At 40.7% G+C, this 21454-nt stretch overlaps 1 protein-coding gene and 1 pseudogene across 2 annotated transcripts in view; one reads left to right on the top strand and one right to left on the bottom strand.

The window, feature by feature from the left end:
* Positions 1 to 5230: 5230 nt before the first annotated feature.
* The window catches only part of DSTN (destrin, actin depolymerizing factor), a 42128-nt gene continuing 25904 nt past the window's right edge, over positions 5231 to 21454 (top strand). Inside the window, exons 1-2 of one of the 2 annotated variants that reach the window (XM_047744089.1) lie at positions 5231 to 5611; positions 16760 to 16851. Coding sequence is in view for 1 of the 2 variants with exons in the window: in XM_047744088.1 (XP_047600044.1) it covers positions 5609 to 5611 (3 nt within the window). In the remaining variant the exon portion in view is untranslated. The remainder of the gene's footprint in view (positions 5612 to 16759; positions 16852 to 21454) is intronic. The other variant, XM_047744088.1, reaches the window with a different exon arrangement.
* LOC125108371 (putative 60S ribosomal protein L39-like 5) lies at positions 18945 to 19101 on the bottom strand (annotated as a pseudogene).

Here is a 21454-nt window from a genome sequence, read left to right as displayed (position 1 = left end):
AACCCTTGGGCTTCTTTACATTCTGGGAAGTTTAAAGTCATTTAGTCTATCCTTAAATCCAATACTGGATCCCTTTATTTGTCCCTTTCTAAATCTTTTTGTAGCTCCTTTTTCTTTCTCCAGGAGGATAGCAACCTGATCAGAACCATAGAGAGCGCATTATTACTTCTGAAAAATGGGAAGACAACATGGATATATCCCCAAGATATACTGCTGAATGAATGAATAAAAACAAGTCACAGTCCTATGTGCATTGTGGAGGCCATCTGTGTTTTTTTAAATACCAAATATTGTAAGGGTCTGGAAGGTTTTATTTGCTTTGTGTTATTTAGATATTTGCTCCTACTCATAAAGCTACACTTTATGAGTAGGAGCAAATATCTACTTTTCTAGAGAAAGGATCTATACTTTTCATCAGTACCTCAAAGTGAGTATATGGTCCAAGAGGGGTACATAACCATTGGTCAAGAGTGTTGTGTCACTTTCTACTCCATTTTCTCATGGTTTAATTCAAGTGGTACACTAGTAACTAAAAACATGTATTGGTTATTCAATTTTTAATATTATAAAATAGCAGTATATGACTTTTACTTTACCATGAAGACTAATGGAGAAATCAATACTGTTACCATGTGGTACCGCACTGTTCCCATGAATATACTTGAATATATTTAGCCCTGTCCTAAAATAGATGTCTAGGCCCTTGAGGCTGCCGATCCAAGAGGACCCAGCTATGATAAAGGAATGTCCAGAATGTATTTTTGACAGCTTGCATTTGCTTTGTTTTGTATAAACCCCTTCTGTGGTGTTAAGGAGGCAACAAGAGGTACCTCAGCTCTTTTGCTCAGCATTACATAGGACTGATGTGTCATGTGGTCTTACAGGAAAGGTCATAGATTTGGGAACAGATCACTCACTCCTCTGGGCTCCTAAGGAATATTTCTTCACCTTACCTCATCTGTAGAATGGGAGTAAGTAATAATATCTACCCATGGCAGTTGCTGCTGGTTATCTCACTATACCCACTTTCCCCTTCTTCCCTGGTAAAGGAACCCCAATTTCTTATCTGAGTACATTGCTGCTCAGGGAACAGACCCCATTTCCCAGTCTCCCTTGTAGCCATACACCGCATTCTGGTCTGTGAGATAAAAGTGTGAACTCTGTCTGGCACTTCTGGGAGGTTTCTTTAAAAGCAACGGAGTAGGTTTCTGGTTTCCCCATTCCACATATAAAGAGCTTGGAAGATGCCACTCTGTCCTAACCAGTAAAAAGCTGAACAGACAACTCCTCCTCGCATCCATAAAAGAGAGGAGAACACAGTGCCAAGCTGCTGTGCCCAAAACTGTAGACAAGACAGGCCAATACCAGGAGTTGTGGCTTACCAGAGTAGAGACTCACAAGTAGAAACCACCGTGGGAATCAGTGCCCAGATAGGAAAAGTAGAACTGTAACTGACAGATTGCTGGAGGCTCAATGTGGACAAGTCTGCGAGTTAGGAACTCTGGGGAGACTCGGTCATAGGGGACCTCTGCACGTCAGTGTCACCTCCTGAAGCTCTACCAGGTTCCCACAGTAGATGTCAAAGAAAAATCCCCTCCTGCTTCTACTGTTGGGTGGGGGGAGGGGTGAGGAGAAGTAAGGAACCATTTTGAAATACACCAGAGCCTTCTGTTCTAACAAAGCCTGCGCTGAGGGGAAACTAGTCACCAGAGCCTAACTGATGGGGAAAGAAGACACTCAACTGGGGCCCACTCTAGCTATCCTGTCCCATTGAACAGGATGGGGGTGGGGGAGGGTAGGGGGTTGCTTCTGAGAAACACTTGTGAAGTTCACAATCCAGAGGCACAGCCTTGGTGGAAATGAGACCAAATCATAGGACTCTAGAATGCTTCCATCCTCTCCCAACTAAAGGCCGGCTTACTGCTGTTCCTTTCACCCAGTGCATCGTGTCCGGCTATCAAGAAAAAACTGGAAAGCATACCAAAAGGCAAAACAAACAAAAGCCACAGAAATGAAGAAGGCCTGTGATGGGCTTATTAGTAAGTATACTGGGCACTGAGGAGAAAGGAATCTCTGAGCTAGAGGATATACATCAAAAGAATCCTCAAATCCCAAAAGCAAAGACAACAAAGACCAAAAAAAACCAGAATAGGATACCCAAGGATGTCGGACAATTACAAAAGGTGTAACATGAAATGGGAATACTAGGAGGAGAGAGAAAGGAACAGAAGAAATATCTGTAACAACTGTGACTAGGAATTTCGCCAAATTTTGTCACACATCAAACCAAACCACAGATTCAGAAAACTCAGAGAACACCAAGGAGGATGAATGCAAACAAAACGAAACACTATGCCTAGATATATCATTTTCAGATGTACAGAAAATAAAGGATTTTTAAAAATTCTGAAAGAAGAGGAAAAAAACCCCCACATTACCCATAGAGGAACAAAGAAGAATTAGTGACTTTTCCTCAGAGGAGGGAACTGAGACTATGAGATTAGACAGTAGGGGTGCTCAAGGGGAGAGGGAACAGGTGAATTTGTAGGGAGCCAGGGTAGATACTAAAAACAGTTTTCCTACACTGTTTACTGACAGGGTTATATCTCTTGTGGGGGGAGGGGAGGGAGCTTTTTTTCCAGGCTATTAACATACATCTCTCTTCAAGCTCCTCATTAATATATAATTTATTCTTCCTTGCCACTCATATTATTGGTTTTCTTTTCTTCTCTCTCTTTTTTAAGATTTTAGAGAGGGAGCAAGCAAGTGAGCACAAGAATCTCAAGCAGACACCCTGCTAAGTGCTGAGCCCATTGTGGGGCTCAATCTCACCACCCTAAGACGGTGACCTGAGTGGAAACCAAGGGTTGGTCACTCAACTGACCGAGCCACCCAGGTGCCCCTCTTATTATTGGTTTTAAATGGAAGTGCCTATATGTTCAGATAAAGTATGAAAAATGTTTTCTAACTTTAACATGGAATTCATCCATCTCATATATAAGGAGAGACCTTATGTCAAAACTTTTTTTTCCCCTCTGTGGTCTGAGGAATAGAAAGATCTAGAAAATTTATGTGTAAAGGCAGAGGTTAAAGTTTAATGGACTCTTCAAAACGGGGGATCATCATAGGTTCCAATGAACTGATATAGAAGTTTGCCTGATGAATTGTAAAACATCTTTAGATACTGGTTCACTTACTAAATGTGTAATAAACAGCTGTTATATATCAGGGACTATCCCAGTCCATACAAGGTACATACTCAATAGCCCCTGTCCTTGAAGAACTCTCAGTTTAAACTGGTGGTGGTGGCAAATTTACCTAAGCAATTACAAAGCTACATTAACATTTGGGGAAAACCATAAGACCTCACCCACTGCTCAAAGTATGGCTTGAGGACCTGACTTAAATCTAATCTCTGCATTTTAACAAGATTCTCAGGTGATGTGGCTGCCTATCAGGATTTGAAAAGTGATGAACTGTGGGATTAAAGGAGAAACCACTCATGATCTCTGGGAAGTGGTCAGAGGTCTTCAGAAGGGTGAGGTAATAGGAACACTCCAGCCTGAGACACTAACAGGTCCATAATTATGGCACCTAGAAAGAGTAAGAAGGGTTCTGGAATGAGAAGTTTAGTCTGCAAGGAAATTAGGCCCTTTGGAAGATATGGGAGACCAAGCTGAAAAGGTAGGCTGAGTGGCCAGAGGCAGAAGGACCAGAAGGACCTGTTTAGGAAGCCTTAGAAAATTTTAGAGAGGAAAGTGACCAGGTTAGATTCTTCTGTTTGGGTATAACACTGGTGGCAGGGTGGAGGATGAAATGCAGAAGAGAGGTTAAGCAGCAGGCAGGTTTGATTTCTGTAATGAGCTGGATTGACTTTGAACTAAAAAGGAAGTCTTTGAGGACTTTAGAAGTGGAGGGGCCACCGAGTCCCAAGAAGAGAAATAAAGGATTCCATCTGCAGTTGGATACAGACGAGTTCTTCCTACTCAAAGAGTGATGGGTGCCCAACCAGCTGCGTTAGCATCACCTGGAAATTGTTATAATGCAAAATCTCGCGTCTTAATTCAGATATACAGTCAGAAACTCTGGGGGCCAGGACACACAAATCTGACTTTACCAAGTTCTCTTTCAAGCTTGAGAGCTTAAGCACTGCTCTAGCCTGCAAAAGCCTTGTAGCAGGTGGTAAAGGCTTAGAATTGCCACAACTTACTTCCTTTCTAGAACAGAATAGCCAAAAAAAAAAAAAAAAAAAACCCCAAAACAAAACAAAAAAGAGGACAAGAGTAATGAGAAATGTTTCTACGTTTAGTGGGCAGAACAAAAGCCACACACAAAAACAAAAAACCGCCTTATCCCAAAGACTTACAGTTGGAGAATTAAAATAATTTTGGTAAGAGGCCGTGATGTTCTCGGTAGCCTAAATTAAGTAAAAACTAAGTAATTATCCCAGTTGTAAATTCTTTCTGTACCCTTTACTGCCCACAAAAACGCCTTCAGGAAAAACACTAGGATTCCTTTTAGCCCTCTCAAAACTGTGTTTCTGATGTATCCGCCCATTTAAAAAACCCAACCCCAAATTAAAAGCCCCCAAAACGGACCGGCGGGGCTGGCGCCACCGTCCCAGGAAAACTCTACCGTTTCCCAGCCACACCCCTGTGGACCGCCGGGCCTCCTTCCCCGGGCCGTTCCCAAAGATAAATAAATCACTCCTTGTTTTTTCCAGACCTGAAATTAGCAGTGACTCACAGAGCACTCCGAATAGCCACGGGCGCCTCGGTTAGAAGGAAAAATGTGCAGATTTTTCCCTCACGCGAGGGCCCGACGTGGCCGGCTGGGCCAATCAGGGGAGGATGGCGGGAATCGCACCAAAGTAGGTAAAAAATTCGGGATGTGTTCTCCCGGCCGCGGCCCGAGCCTGGGCTCTCCCCCGTCGGCCCCCCCGGTCTCCTGCTCCCGGGAAGCCGCCCACCCTGGTTCCCCACTTCCTTCCCTCCTCTCCCCTCCACCCCCGCCGCGTCCTCCTCCACGCCGCGTCCTGCCCCCCTCCCGCGTCGTCCCCACCCCACCCCGCGTCCTCGCCCTCCTGCCTCCTCCCAGGCCCCGCCCCCAGCGCGGCGCACACCTGGCCAGGTGGCTACTTCCATGTTAGGGCTGCCGCAGCGCTGTGGGCGGGGCGCCACGTGACCCCGCCCTCCGGTCGGGAATTAGGGTCCCCAGACCCGCCTGATCCTTTGCCGGATCAGGTGCCAGCCCGAGCTTTGTCTCCTCGCCCTTAGTAGATAAGGGAGGACCCACCCTCCCAGGCCCGAGCTGGTGAAAGGAGGGCCCAGTTCCTCTGTCTTCTGAACGTGAGGCAGAACCCTCCGTTTGCACTCTGGGCAGGGCGCTGCCTGGCCGGCCGGTTGCGTAGCAACGGCAGGCAGCGCGTGACGTGCGTAGTTGCGTTTGGGTCCGAGGCGCGCGCCCGTGCACCCGCCCCCTGGTAGGCTCGAGCCTTGCGTCGCCCGCTCGCTGGGTCTCTCGGTCCCTCTGCTGAGAGAAGGACGCTCTGCAGAGTCGGCGCCGGCAAAGCTCCCCCTCCCGCGTCACTGCGACCGCCGCGGCGAAGATGGTGAGTGGGAGGGAGCCCGAGGCGTGGGCTGGCGCGGCCCGGGCGCCGGGGGGCTCTGGGGGTTGGGGCTGAGGGGCGGCAGGCGCGCCCCCGCCCGGGGGATGGGGGAACGAAGGCCCAGCTGCAGCCCCCAGGCAAGGAAAGGTCTCTGGGCTTCCACTGCTCGCGGACCCGCTGGGACCCCGGCTCCTTGGGCGGCTCCTGGACGCTGCGTCGCTCGCAGCTTCTGCGAGGCCCCGGGCGGGACCATGGTTCCTGCGGTTCCACCGGCCCAGGCCTGGGGACGACCTGCTGGGGCCGAGCACCGCCACACCCTCGGTGCAGTTGACCCGGAGTCCGCCATCCCGGGGTCGGAATCCCGCGCGGGCCTTGTTGGCGCAGCTTTCCCCAAAGCCGGGCGTCGAGGCGGTCAGTGACTCGTGCGAGTTTCGGCCCGTGAGGTCGGTCCATCTCATTAAGGAAAATAAGGCCTTTATTGAATAACCCTAGAGGGAGGAATGATCACCACGAGCCTGACCCTGGTCTGATTAGGAACAGGGTGGCCTCGCAGCCGCTTTGTTTGTCGTATCTGGCAGTCAGCTTCCAGCAGCACTCTTGTGCCTGTCAAGCTTGGCAGTGGCTCTTTTAACCCTTCCCTACCCGATCTCTCCATGTATGGTTAGAAATTTTCTTTACCTGTGAACAGTTTGGCTCTGCCAGAACTTAGCGTTCGAGGAGTGGGTATGATGCTGGGATGCTAATAAAAGCGAATGAAAAACTTCTTAAAAGCCCATTGAATTATCCTAGTCATTAAAAGTAAATATGTTTACTATATTCTAGGTGATGGGCACTTGGCTTAATTTACATAGTTTTCCCTCTAAACTGTCTCTAATTTGCCTTAAAATAGTATTCTTAACTGGACGATCAAGTAGAACATTTTGTCATTTTCTTTAGCCTGCACTCGCTGTTACCATTTTTGGTCAATGATTTGCAGCAGGCAAAGGCTTACCAGACTTTGCTAGAAATATTACATTGTTATTGTATCTGTCTACCTGGAAGCAGTTGATACCAGTTTACTGGCATACAAAATGTTTTCTCTGAATGACAATTTTGGTTTTCTTAAGGTAGTGCAAGGGAAAAAAAAGAGATTAACCGGTTAGTAGTTTCTTGATGACTAAAGAGATGCAGTAGGAATTTGATAGTGTTCAGTTTTCCGTTCTTTGGTTTAATTCTGTAAACTACAAGGAGGAGCAGCATCTTAAGACTTCTTTAAATCTCTGTAAGATTATACATGTATATACTACTTTACATTAAAAGACATATCTAAGTGTTTGAGTTCTCATAAAATTAAGACCATCTACTCTGATGAATGCTTTGAAGTGGGCTGGAGCCTGCTTTAGGTTCTTTTGATTTGACATTTTTAAATTTTGAGTTTCTATAATACACACTTTATCTTTTATTTGAAAACAGGACCAAGCATTTTAATTATGGTTAAAAATCCTTAAATTTTAGTTCAAGCTTAACTTACATTATTTCTATGCATTCAAATAAAATGAAGGAAGGGTCTGTTTTATTTACTGGTTCTTGGGGGAGGAGAACTAAAAATTAGCCAAGATAAGTGGATTCCAGATGTATTTTGACCTGTTGGCCTTAGGGAGGTCAGGAAGACCTTAGAAGCTCTTGTTTGAATGCTTGCAAAGAGTTCAGAATATAGACTGATCATTTGGAAAGATAACTCTTGATTTAGCCTTGTCCGCACAGACCATCTCCTTTCAGTGTTAGCTGTTAGTATTATGAAGATTGAAAGTTCTTTTATTATACCAGATTTTAGCACTTTACCACCCAAGTTTCTAAAGTTTTTGTTTGCTAAGGTTAAATTTTAGGGGTGGCTCTGTTGGTTAAGTATCCAAAATCTTGATTTTGGCTCAAGTGGTGATCTCAGGGCTGTGAGATCTGGGGGAGAGCTTGCTTAAGATTCTCCCCCCCCCACCTCTCCCTCCCTCTCTCTGCCACTCTCCCCCGCCCCCCAACTTGCATTCTTTCTTTCTCAGAAAAAAAAAAAAAAAAAAGATTTTTAGCTACTGATGGGTTGGTTCTGCATTAACAAAATCACTTCCTGGTACTCACCAAGCCTTCTGGAAGCTCTTGGGAATAAAAGCAATTTGAAACCAACACTTTGAAAGATCACCTTTGGGCACTTTAAGATGAGATTTCATGTTTTCAAACTCTCACTTTACAGTGGGAAAAAAAAAAAAAAAAAGGCTGTCCTGCACATCTACCCACTCCAAACAAAACTTTTGATTGTGTGTATATAGAAAGATTATTTAGTCTACCATTAAGTTCCTAGGGTTATCTGCTCAGTAGTTCTTTCGTTGGGTATGGATCGAGATTCTACACCTAGACTTGCCTAGTGCTTCTTGTAACCAACGGTGTATGACATTTACAGCATATTATTTGGCTCTATGGGAGTAGGAGTGTAGTTTTGCCCCTGAAATAATAAAAGTCTAGGAGATAATTCAGCCTTGCCCTAGTCAGAACTCTGCTGTAACAAACACAGCTAATTGGCCCAGAATGAATTACAAATTCTATCACTTGGTCATTAGGAAAAACACGTTTATCTTAAGTGAAAAAAAAAAAAAAAAAAAGGAAAAACACGTTTACTTACAGCAGCCTAATGGAATAGGTTGGGCATGTGTTCGTTCATGTGCTTATTTAACGTGAAAAAACAGACTGCAAAGAATTGTTTGACTTGTGACCTTTTTTGACTGCACATTGTTTTAATAATTTACAAGTTAATTTTGAAACATTTTAAGCAGAAAGGTACACAGAATAACAGGTCCCTTTGTATGAAAAAAGAAAATAACTTTTTGCCGTATTTCAGGTTTCTATGTTACCATTACAGCTAAATCTGCATCTTCTTCCTCATCCCATTCTCTTCTTTCCCCAGAGATAACCACTCCTGTGTCAAAGACATAATGTACTGGCCAATTAAGGAGATGATTTTTTTCAGGCTATTGCAATTGGGAGAACATTAATTAATAAGAAACGTCTCAGAAAAAAGGAAAAGGACCTGGGGCAGGTAAAACCAGGAGTCTTGAGGAACTGCAGGGACAGGTCTTATCACAATAAACAAGGGCAGGATCTTTTTGTTACCAGTTTCCCAAAACTCAAAATGATGGGGGTGGATTTCTTAACCATTACTGCTTCCTAGGAACACAAAGCTCAGGTGATTAACATAGTCAACTGAAGTTAATATATTTCATTCTCATTGATATTTCCATACTTTTAGCTATGTATGTATGCATCTGTAGTAATATATATTCTTTTGATGTGTTTTTAAATTTCATATAAATGCTGTGCTTTATGTAACCTTTTGAAACTTAAAAAAAATTAACCTTGGTGAGTTTTTTGGGGGAGGGGGATCAATTTTGGTTTTAGCCGTTTCTGTGGCTCTTTATATTAACTGCTGAGTAGTTTGTATGACTCTGCAATTTTATCTATTTCCCTGTTGAACATTTCCCCAGTTTTCCGTGCTTTAATCTTTTTTTTTTTTTTTTTTTGGTCTACTCAGTTTTGCAATAGATGTATTATGTGATGTTATTACATCTGTAGCTCTAGCGAATGTGTTCTTGCTGTAGACCTAGAAGTGGAAGCCTGGATTGGAGGGTGCAAGTATGTATTTTTTTACTCTCCTGCAGGTGATTCTAGTTTGCATCCCATCAGCTACATTTATCAGCCTGTTTTTCCATCTCTTTTTACCACTTGGTATTATGAGTCTTGAAACCTTTGCCAATCTGATGGGTGTGAAATGGCTTCTTATTCTTTTTTTTTTTTTTTTAAAGATTTTTATTTATTTGACAGACAGATCACAAGTAGGCAGAGAGGCAGGCAGAGAGAGGAGGAGGAGGCAGGCTCCCTGCTAAGCAGAGAGCCCGTGTGAGGCTCGATCCCAGGACCCTGGGATCATGACCTGAGCCACCCAGGCGCCCCGGCTTCTTATTCTTTTAATTTGCATTTCTCTGACTAGTAGTAAAGTATCTTTTTATGTTTATTGCAGCCAGTGTTTTTACATGGTTGTTCATCTGGTGAACCTGAAATTATGTAAATACTCATCACATCTTCATCTAGGCTTATTTGTGGAGTCCTAAAGTAAATCCATCATTAAAAGAAAATCTATAGGGGCGCCTGGGTGGTTCAGTGGGTTAGGGCCTCTGCCTTCGGCTCAGGTCATGGTCTCAGGGTCCTGGGATGGAGCTCTGCATCGGGTTTTCTCTGCTCGGTGGGGAGTCTGCTTCCCCCTCTCTCTCTGCCTGCATCTCTACTTGTGATCTTTCTCTGTCAAATAAATAAATAATATCTAAAAAAAAAAAAAAAGAAAATCTGTAAAAACGTGATTGTCCGTGTCACAAGTGCATAGAGGGCTGATATCCTTCTCTGGAATCTACATTTCTTTGCATACCTCTCAAGCTGCTAAGTAACAGAGGTTAAATACCCTTAATTTTAATTTTAGCCACTTGCCATGGTCTGATCCTGGTGGTGGTAGAATGCAGTGATCCAGGATAGAGTTCTACCTTTGCTAGGGGCCATGGAGATTAACATCCTCTGCTTTCTTCTTCATTTTCTTGGGTAATTAATCCAGCCAAATATTAAAAACAAACGAGCCCTGGGGATAGATGGGAAATCTCTGCTTTCTGCTCAGTTTTGGTGTGAGCTTAAAATGTCCCTAAAAAAAGAAAGTCTATTAAAAAAGCAAAACAAGGGGCGCCTGGGTGGCTCAGTGGGTTAAAGCCTCTGCCTTCGGCTCGGGTCGTGATCCAGGGGCCTGGGATGGAGCCCTGCTTTGGACTCTCTGCTTGGTGGGGAGCCTGCTCCCCGCCCCCACCTGCCTCTCTGCTTACTTGTGATCTGTCAAATAAATAAAATCTTAAAAAAACAAACAAAACAAATAATTATGACTATTCACCAATAGAATTGGTTTGAATTAAGCTGGTGTTTAACTTACTATCTAGGAAGACTCCAGACATTTTCATTTTTATGTTAATGTAACTATATATTTCAGTAATATCTAAGATCTTTGAGATGAACACAGTATTTGAAATTAGAAAAAAAGTCTTGAAAGTGGAAAAACTGGATTTAACACATACTATCTTCAGAGCAAAGCTCTGGTCTCTCAATAATTAGGCCTAATCTCTTTATTGTATTGTTTGCAATTTGCATACCAAAACCACAGATCCTAATAAAGAAAATAGAGGATTGTTATTTAAGTATTTTGAGATTCCTTCTCTTATAGCATTTTGTCTCTACATTGTCCCTGAAAGACACACACAAAGATTTATACCTAACACGAGAAATATTTTAATCACAGGCTTTCGTCTTTCCCTGCCTCTTTACCTTGACGTTGGAAGTGATTTTTCACTTGGAATTGTGCTGCTGTTCATTTTTCTTGATATTTTAAGTTGGGAGAATTATAGCAAAATAAACATCAGATTGGTTCATTTTAGTAATACTTTGACAAACTAGTTACTTAATTCATTTTGGAGTCTTCTGTGTAAGGATCCCCCACAGAGTTGAGTAGTTTTTAATCTGGAGTGATTCTTAACTCTTTAAAAGTTTCCTAGTAGCTTGACATTGTAATGCTTATGTGTTGTTTACCCAATTCGGTGATTTGCTTTGTACATTAAAATTGAAGAATCAGCAACACCTGAGTGGCTCAGTGGGTTAAGCCGCTGCCTTCCATGATCCTAGGTACTCGGATGGAGTCTCTCATCGGGCTTCTTGCTTGTTGGGGAGCCTGCTTCTCTCTCTGCCTCTGCCTGCCACTCTGCCTGCTTGTGTGCTCTCTCTCTCTCTCTCTGACAAATTAATAAAATCTTTAAAAAAAAAGATAAAATCGAAGAATCAGTTTTTTTGTGTAGAACTTTAAAAAACAAATAATTTAAAAATGCGATTAAAATTTAGGTGTTTTTTTTTTTTTTTAAGATTTTATTTATTTATTTGACTGAGATCACAAGTAGGCAGAAAGGCAGGCAGAGAGAGAGGAGAAAGCAGGCTTTCTGCTGAGCAGAGAGCCGGATGTGGGGCTTGATCCCAGGACCCTGGGATCATGACCTGAGCTGAAGGCAGAGGCTTTAACCCACTGAGCCACCCACATGCCCCCAAATTCAGGTTTTAATGTGTAGTTGAAGGTGTGAAAAAGACGAAGAGCTGAGATTTTGGCCTCTCTTTTTTTTTCCTTTTTTTAAAGATTATTTATTTATTTATTTGACAGAGATCACAAGTAGGCAGAGAGGCAGAGAGAGAGAGAGAGAGAGAGGAGGAAGCAGGCCTCCCACCGAGCAGAGCCCAATGCGGGGCTGGATCCCAGGACGCTGGGACCATGACCTGAGCGGAAGGCAGAGGCTCCATTGAGCCACCCAGGCGCCCCTTGGCCTTTAAAAAAAAAAAAAAACATGAGAGAGGAGTGTCAAAGAACTCTGGTTCTGTTGCAGCAGGGTATAGGATGAGCCCTTCAAAGACAAACTTCATTGCCTGCTATAGGAGGAAGCCTACATTATAACTAATTTGTCATTGTATTCTTTCGGATTACAACAAAAGACTCTACTGTTTTCAGCATTTTTGTATCACTTTATAGGTTTTTACTCCTGTTTGTCTTATCACAGAAAAGAAAGATGAATTTCCTACCCCATTCCTGTATTAGCTTGTTTCCAGAAAAAAAAATCATCAACCTGTATTTTAAAATGGTTTCATGTGAAACATTTTTTAAAATTTTACTTTATTTTTTCGGTGTTCCAAGATTCATTGTTTATGCACCACACCTAGTGCTCCATGCTGTAAGTGCCCTCCTTAATACCCACCACCAGGCCCTCCCAATCCCCCACCCCTCTCCCCTCAAAACCCTGCGTTTGTTTATCAGAGTCCACAGTTTGTGTGATACATTTTTGATGGTGGTGGAATTTTCATGTAATGATAGAGCTAAAACTAAAGCTCAGGCAAATACAGGTAAGACTCCTTCAGTTTGCTAGGAAATCATCTGTTATGTGAATTTTTGAAGCTCTGGAGCTCTGAGGAATTCTCAGGTAGGGGCGCCCGGGTGACTAGCTCAGTTGGTTGGGCAGCTGCCTTCGGCTCAGGTCATGATCCCACCTGGGATCAGGCCCCACATCGGGCTCCCTGCTCAGTGGGAAGCCAGCTTCTCTCACTCCTGGTGCTTGTGTTCTCTCTCTCTCTGTCTCTTTCAAATGAATAAATAAAATCTTAAAAAAAAAAAAAAAAAGGGTGTTGTAAGCAATCTTTAGGCCAGTACTGTCGAATAGTAATAGAATGCAAGTTACATGTGTACTTTTAAATCTTCTATTAGATCCACTAAAAAAGTACAAAAACAAGGTGAAATTTATACAGCCCAGTATATTATATCCACATTTAATCAGTATAAAAATTAGATACTTCACATTATTTTCACAATATATATACATTATTTGAAATCCAGTATGTATTTTACAGTTATAACACATATCAATTCAGATGCTCAATTTTCATTGGAAATATTTGATACGTATTTAGATATACATTTTAGAGTTGAAAAAGATTCACATAACCTGAGTTGCTCAAAGGATGCTTACAAGTTTTCCAGTAATGGAATTGATAATCAATTTAAAATTTAAGTTAATTAAAATATAATTAAACGTGCAGTTCCTTAATCACACTGGCCACATTTAATCGACTTACTAAACCACATGTGGTTAGTGGCCAGCCTCAGACTTTGTGGATTAGTCTATTTAATTTGTAAAGGGAAGTTAATATGGGTGCCTGCACTGTGTTAATCCTCTGCATTTCTGCACATACTTAAGAAGTACTGAGATAGCATGTGAATTCCTTTTATAGCACTTATTGAGATATTTTGTAGAACTAGATTGTTGATCTCCTTAAAATAGGGTTTGTGTATCTCAATAGCAAAATGCCTCTCATGGTAGACCCACAACTGGTGTTCCCAGAAGATCATGAATGAATGATTGAGAGGGCATTTGTAATTATGACAGGTTCCCATGGATTTGGATTTCCTTAATTTTTATACTTTCTTTTTCCACATATTTTTTTTAATATAATGGAAATTGAGTTTTAAGTGGTTAACTAATTGAATAGTACCTCCCCTTTGTATACTGCATTATAATTTGATTTGAGTCTTAACAATGAAAATTCTTTGAGATAAGGCAAGTAGTATTAGAGGAGTACCTTTAAAATAATCCTGGTATACAAGAAACCCCTCAATAAATACCAGTTCCCTTTCTTCTCTTAAAAATGAAATTGAATGGAGGTCCCTGGGTGGCTCAGTTGGTAAAGCGTCCCACTCTTGATTTCGGCTTAGGTCATGATGTCAGGGGTCATCAGATCAAGCCCGGAGTTGGGCCCCATGCTGGACTTGGACCCTGCTTTAGATTCTCTCCCTCTTCTCCTCCCCAGCTAAAAAATGAAACTGAATGGTATTTGATGTTCACTGAGGTATCCTCTACCATAGAAAAGCACTTGAAAGCCTAACAAATGAAAGAACAAGAAGTCATGCCTTAGAGAACTTACAAGTATTATCTGTCTGACATTGTGTTCACCTTTCTCTTAGTCAATCCTTATAGCAACCAAATGAGGTAGGTATGTATTGTTGCCATTTCTGTTAATATACTGAGAAGTGGTTAAGAGCATGGGCTCAGAATGGGGCTGCCTAGGGTTTTTGAGTCTTGGCTCTATCTACTAACTACATGGCCTTAGGTAAGTTACTGATTATTCTATGCCTCAATTTCATCATTCCTCCAAATGGGTGTACCTACCATCATGACAGTTTGGATGATGCGTATAAGTAGTTTAAAGACAATGCCTGGTATATAGTAAAGTGCTTATCAGTGTTGTATGAAATGACATTAAACAACTTTAGATCTGAGTTAAACAGTCTTTTTTCTTTGTATTCTGACACATGCTTCAGCAATTGTAGATAAAAGAGTGGAAGGAGTGTATTAGAACACATTTCCAGTTGTTCTTTTATTTCTTTAAAATAATTTTATTTGGATTATATATGATCATTTTTTTATGATCAGCTTTTAAATTTTATTTTTCAGGTGACTTTTTAAAAATTGAAGTATAGTTGACATGCAGTATTACATTAGTTTCAGGTGTATAATGTAATGATTTGACAATTATATATGTTACGAAATGTTCACTCTGAGTGGCTACCATCTGTCATTATGTAAAGTTATTGACTGTATTCCCTATGCTATACCTTACAAACTGCCTTACTTTATAACCGGAAGTTAGTGCCTCTTAATCACCTTCACCTTTGTACCCATCTCTGTCCCCCTCCTGTCTGGCAGTCACCAGTTTGTTTTCTGTATTTATGAGTCAGTTTCTGTGTTTTTTTTTTTAATTTTCTGTTTTTTTGGATTCCACATATAAGTGAAATCATATGGTATTTGTTTTTTCCTGTCTGACTTAACTTCACTTAGTATAGTACCCTATAGGACTAACCTTGTCAGGAATGACACGATTTCATTCTTTTGTATGGTGGAGTAATATTTCATTGTGTGTGTGTGTGTATATATACCACATCTTTTTTATCCATTTATCTATTAGTGGCTACTTAGATTGTTTTGCATATCTTGGCTATTGTAAATAATGTTGCACTAAACATAGAGGTGCATGTTTCTTTTGAATTAGTACTTTTGTTTTCTTCTGGTAAATGCCCAGAAGTGGAGTTACTGGATTGTATTTTTACTTTCTTGAGGGACCTCTATACTGTTTTCCATAGTGGCTACACCAGTTTGCATTCCCACCAATAGTACACAAGGGTTCCTTTTTCTCAACATCCTTGTCAACATTTGTTATTCCTTGCTTTTTTGGGGGGTGGGGGGGTGGGATGCAGCCATTCTGACTGGTGTGAGGTGGTGATATCTCAGGTGATTTAATTCTTAATGTATCTTGTAAAGTATCTTGTCTTCCGCTCTTAGTATTGTTCCTGAAGAAATTAATGTAGAATCAAGTAGTTTTTCATTGCCTGCCAGGTTTAGAATAGCAACCATTTATTCCATAAATAATTGAGGAAATTATTATATGCCAAGAACTTATCTAGGTCCTAGAGATTTAGTACTAAAAAAGTCCTTTCCTTGTGGAAGTTAATCCTGATGTGGGGGGGAGAGAGAGGGAAAAAAAAAACAAAGAAAATGGCAAGATCATGTCAGAATTGTTAAGAGGTATGAAGAAAATAATGTAATCAATAGGGAGTACTAGAAGAGTTGGCTCTTTTTAGCCAGATTGTTAGGAAGGGTCTCTTAGGAGGTGACATTTGAGCTAAGACTTGCATGACAAGAAATAGCCACGTGTGGAGCATTTCATGCAGAAGGGAACTCTGTAAGTAAAAAAACCTTGAGAAGAGAATGAGCTTGATATGCCAGGGACAAAAAAAGGTTTGTGTACCTGGAATTCAGTAAAAGGGGGATAGAAAAGTAGGAAATGGGTCACAGGCAAGAGCTGGAACAGGAAGAACCTATAGGCCAAGGTGAGGAATTTGAATTTTATTTTGATTGTTCTAAGAAGCTAATGGGTGTGTGGTGGTGGGAGGGTATGAAGGTGTTAATAGTGGAATGAGATACGATTTATTCCTGTGGAGATGTGCAAGTGGGGACAAGAACTGATTGAGACCATTGCTGTTATTCATCCAGTTGATGGTGGTAGCTTGGATTAGGATTGTTAGTAGTGGGATAATGAGAAGTGATTAGATTGAATATATATTTTGGAGGTAGAGCTGATGGGACTTACTGATAATTTGGGTGTGTGGCATAAGAGAAAGGCATCAAGGATAACTTACTCTTGAGATTTAGACCTGAGCTGTTAGGTAGCTGGTGGTGTCATTGTGCTGGGGACTATAAAAGGAGTGAAAATAAAATAGCTGGCAAAAATTGAGGTTCTTAGAACTTTGAGGAATAACAAATCATCTAGATGTATTATACATTTTAAAAATACCTTAATTTCTTATCTGATGATAGTAATAATGTATATAGATTGTAAAACACTAAGAAAAATTTAGTTATAATGGCAGTTCCAATGAAAGTACTAACATTCAGTGCTTTCTTTTCCAGATCATGTTAAATATATGCTCATTCTTTTAGTAAATAATTGTTTGGTGCCTTTTAGGAACAAGGTACTATGGTAGGCTTTGGAGATTCAACAGTATACAAGACAAAGTCCCCGTTCCTATGAAGTATACATTCTAATGGGGGAGACAGGTAAGAAGTAAACAAATGAATAAGATAATTGCAGATTGTAATAAGTACTGTAATGGAAGTAAGCGAGACAGCGAATATCCAGAGACTACCAATATAGATTTTTCTCACGTAGTTGAGTTCATCTGTAACTGTTTTATATCCTTTACTTCTCATATCCCAATGTGACAGGGGTGCCAAGCTAATTCAGTGGCAAAATTGTGTATTTAACAGTGATGCTAGTACAACTGGATATCCACATGTAAAAGAATGGATTTGGGTCTCTGCTTCACACTATATACAGAATTTAATTCGGAATGGCTCCTAGACCTCAGTGTAAGAGCTAAAGCTGTATAACTCCTAAAAGAAAACATAGGCATAAATCTTGGTGAGTTTAGGTTAGGCAGGTGTTTTGGAGGAGGACTTTGGACAGTTTTCTTGGCATTCGTAGGCAAAAGCATGAGTGACAAAAGAAAAATATCAGTTGGACTCTTATTAGAATTACAGACTTTTTGATTCAAAGAACACCATCAAGACAATGAGAAGACAACCAGTGGAATGGGAGAAAATATTTGCAAATTATGTCTGACAAGGAATTTGTATCCAGAATATATCAAGGACTGTCTCAACTCAGTAAAAAGGCAATCCAGTCACAGACAAAGGCTTTGAATAGACATTTCCATAGGAAGATATACAAATAGTCAATAAGCACATGAAAGCATGTTCAAAATCTTTAGCCATTAGGGAAATGCAAATCAAAATCATAATGAGGTACTACTGTATGTATATCCACTGGGGTGGCTATAATAAAAAAGACAACAGTAATAAATGTTGGCAAGGCTGTGGAAAAGTAGGAATCCGTATGTGTTGCTGGTGGGAAAGTAAAAGGGTATAGCCATTTGTGGAAATTATTTTGGCAGTTCTTAAGAAGTTAAACTTGGGGGGGGGTGGCTGGGTTGCTCAGTGGTTAAAGCCTCTGCCTTCGGCTCAGGTCATGATCTCGGGGTCCTGGGATCGAGTCCCGCATCGGGCTCTCTGCTCAGCAGGGAGCCTGCCTCCTCCTCCTGTCTCTCTCTGCCTGCCTCTCTGCCTACTTGTGATCTGTCTGTCAAATTAAAAAAAAAAAAAAAAAAGTTAAACTTGGGAATTGCCATTGACCCAGCACTTTGACTCCTAGTTACATACCAAGTAAAAGGACATATCTACATAAAACTCTATACATGAATATACATAATAGCATCCGCATAGTAGCCCCAAAGTGGAAACAACCCAGATTTCCATCAGCTGATGATTGGATAGAAAAAATACAGAATATCCATATAATAGAATATTATTTGACAATAAAAAGAAATGAAGTACTGATTTTAGCTACAGCACGGATGAATCTTGAAAATATGTTGAGTAAAAGAAACCAGTCAAAAAAATTACTACATATTATAGAATCCCATTTATATACAATATCTGGAATAGGTAGATCTCAAGAGACAGGAAGTAAATTAGTGAGGTGGGTGAAAGCAAAAAAGAGGAGTGACACTCAGTACAGAGTTTCTTTTTGGGGTATTCAGAATGTTCTAAGATTAGATTATGATGGATGTATAACTTTGTGAATATACTAAAATCCACTGAACTTATACTTTTAAATGGGTAAAATTTTATGGCATAGTAAATATATCTATAAAAACTTCAAAATTTTTAATGGTATCATGCATGTACAGTAATGGTATTAAATTCATCCCCCTTTTAAATTTAAATCCATGACTGTAACTAATGCCCTCCCCCCCAAAAAGCAAAAGGTCTCACACATGTATTACTGAACCAATTTACTGGGGTGGAAGCATAGTAAAGGAGAAAAATCATTTCCCTGATAATACATGCCGTTGTTGGGCACCTGGGTGGCTCAGTGGGTTAAGCATCTGCTTTTGACTCCGGTCAGGGTCCAAGGGTCCTGGGATCGAGTCCCCTCATGCTCTCTCTCTCTCCCTCACATTCTGTCTCAAATAAATAAAATCTTAAAAAAAAAAGTCTACTCTTCAGATAGTAGTGATGTTTACAGAATGATAGGATCTGAGCACATGCCTTTCATACCGCATAAATATGTGTGCCTTCTGCGCAGTCTCTTATAGACCCTGCTTGGTTCTTCTCCGGTGCCTCCTCTTGGAATTGTACCTGACTTTATTGCCAGTTTTTATCTGAATCCACTGGGGAATGGGACGATTCTGCTTTTGTTTTCTTGGCCGGGAATTGCTTGATCTTGAAAGTCTTGTGAGAAAACATTGCATGAAACGGTCAACCACACATACCAGTATGGTGAAAAAAAGGAGAGCGAATGCGCTGTCCTTTTTGTGCATAAATCTTTGCCTGCATTTGCAGTATTCTTCAAAATGCGGTTCTGGTTATGCAGTCACTGAATCAAAAAGTTTGTGTGTGTGTGTATATATTTCTAATTTAAAAAATATGCTCATAGAGGGGCGCCTGGGTGGCTCAGTGGGTTAAAGTTTCTGCGTTTGGCTCAGGTCATGATCCCAGTGGGGCTCTCAGCTCAGCGGGGAGCCCGCTTCCCTTCCTCTCTCTCTGCCTGCCTCTCTGCCTACTTGTGATCTGTGTCTGTCAAATAAATAAATAAAATCTTTTTTTTTTTTTTAAAGATTTTATTTATTTGTCAGGGAGAGAGAGGGAGAGAGAGCGAGCACAGGCAGACAGAATGGCAGGCAGAGGCAGAGGGAGAAGCAGGCTCCCTGACGAGCAAGGAGCCCAATGTGGGACTCGATCCCAGGACGCTGGGATCATGACCTGAGCCGAAGGCAGCTGCTTAACCAGCTGAGCCACCCAGGCGTCCCAATAAATAAAATCTTTTAAAAAAAATATGCTCATAGAAAACTTGGAAAATAAAGGAGACTAGAGAGAAGATAAAAATCACGTAGATTCCCACTGTTAAAGATAAAATTCCTTTCCTTTTCCTATACTGTTTTACATAGTGGAGAAATATGTATTAAAACTTTATTATTTGCTTTCTTTTTTCCCTTCAAGTAATGTTTCCTCCATGTCTTTAGAAACTTTCCATAAGTATGGTTTTGATAGCTGCATCAGAAACCATCTTGTGGATGTACTGTACTTATCTTTGCAATTTTCCTGTTTTCGTTTATTTAAACTGTCTGGTTTTTTATATTATGCAGATTATTCCCCCAGAATAAATTCCTTGAAGTGGGCTTACTGGGTTAAAGTATGAAAGGGTTTGGATTATTTTAAGGCTCTTACTGTAAATGATCACATTGCTTTTTGAAAGGTATGAGTTAGTAAAACAGTTGCCAATGGTAGAAGACGGAATCTGGAAAAGTAGGCTGGTTCAGATGATAAAGGGCCTTCTGTGCTCTGTTAATGAATCTGGACTTTATCTTGAAGTGCTTTGGAATTGGTGATTATTTTTAATCTTTGGAGTGATAGGAGATGTGAAGAGCAGATGAGAAGGAGTAGATCTGAAATACACATTTAGGGAGGAGTTGATAGGACTAGGAAGTTGAGTGTGACCATGGAACAAAAGTAGGTTAACCAACTACATCAACTCTCTTTCCTCTCTTACGTTCGTTGACATATTAGCTAATTATCCAGAGAGAAGCCGGATTGTCAAACCAAAGAGAAACCTTTTGTGTTTATCTAATTATGTGTTCAAAATGATCTTTTCAAAGGGAAGTAGAATTTTTTTTTTATTGTTGTTGAAGTAAAGACTAGAAGTAATGTATAGCTTTTTCCATTCACGGTAATTTACATGAAGTAAGATTTACCATGTTTAGTGTGAGTTCTGCAGTTTTTGCAGATGTATGCAGTTGTGTAACTACCATGACAATCAGAATACAGAATAGTTCCTTCACTCTAAAAAGCTCTTGTTAATCCTTCCTATCCCTAACAACCACTGATCTGTTTTTTGTCCCTATAATTTCACCTTTGAAGAATATCATATAAATGGAATTACCTAATGAGATACTTCCAGTCCAGTTTCTTTTCACTTAGAGCATTTGTGCATCAGCATTTTGTTCCTTTTTACTGTGATCAGTATTCCATTCCCCATTTGAGCCTTTCCTGTGAAGGCTGAGACAGAATTCTGTAGAGATCTTTTTCTTTTCCTGTATCAATAAATGCTTGAAACAGTCTCTCTCTTCACCTTGGTATCGATACATCTTACTATTACATAGTGCACTGGGGTACCTGGGTGCTTCAGTCTGTTCTCAGACTCTTGATCTCAGCTTGGGTCTTGATCTCTCAGGGTTGGGAGTTCAGACCTGGTGTTGGGCTCTGTGCTGGGAGTGGAGCCTACTTAAAAAAATAGTGCTGTTATATTTTCAGTTGTGGAATCAAACAGCTACTTCACAAGGTGTGGATTGCACAACTTTGGAAATGTGTCCATATGTTTTATGCGATATTGATTTCTTAAGCGTTAAATTCTTTGCATATTGATTGTTGTATGCATTAAGGTCTCCAGCATTTATTCTGGAATTAAATGATATTTATATATCAGGCACTGTTTTAAAAAAAATAATATATTTGTTACTTTTTTTTTTAAAAGGTTATTTATTTATTTGACAGAGCACATGCACGCCACAAGCAGGGGGAGCAGCAGGCAGAGGGAGAGGGA

Source organism: Lutra lutra, chromosome 9 (assembly GCF_902655055.1).
Source record: "Lutra lutra chromosome 9, mLutLut1.2, whole genome shotgun sequence".
Taxonomy (NCBI): Eukaryota; Metazoa; Chordata; class Mammalia; order Carnivora; family Mustelidae; genus Lutra; species Lutra lutra.
The sequence above is the reverse complement of the archived record's forward strand: the minus strand, read 5'-3'. Positions and strand labels throughout refer to the sequence as shown.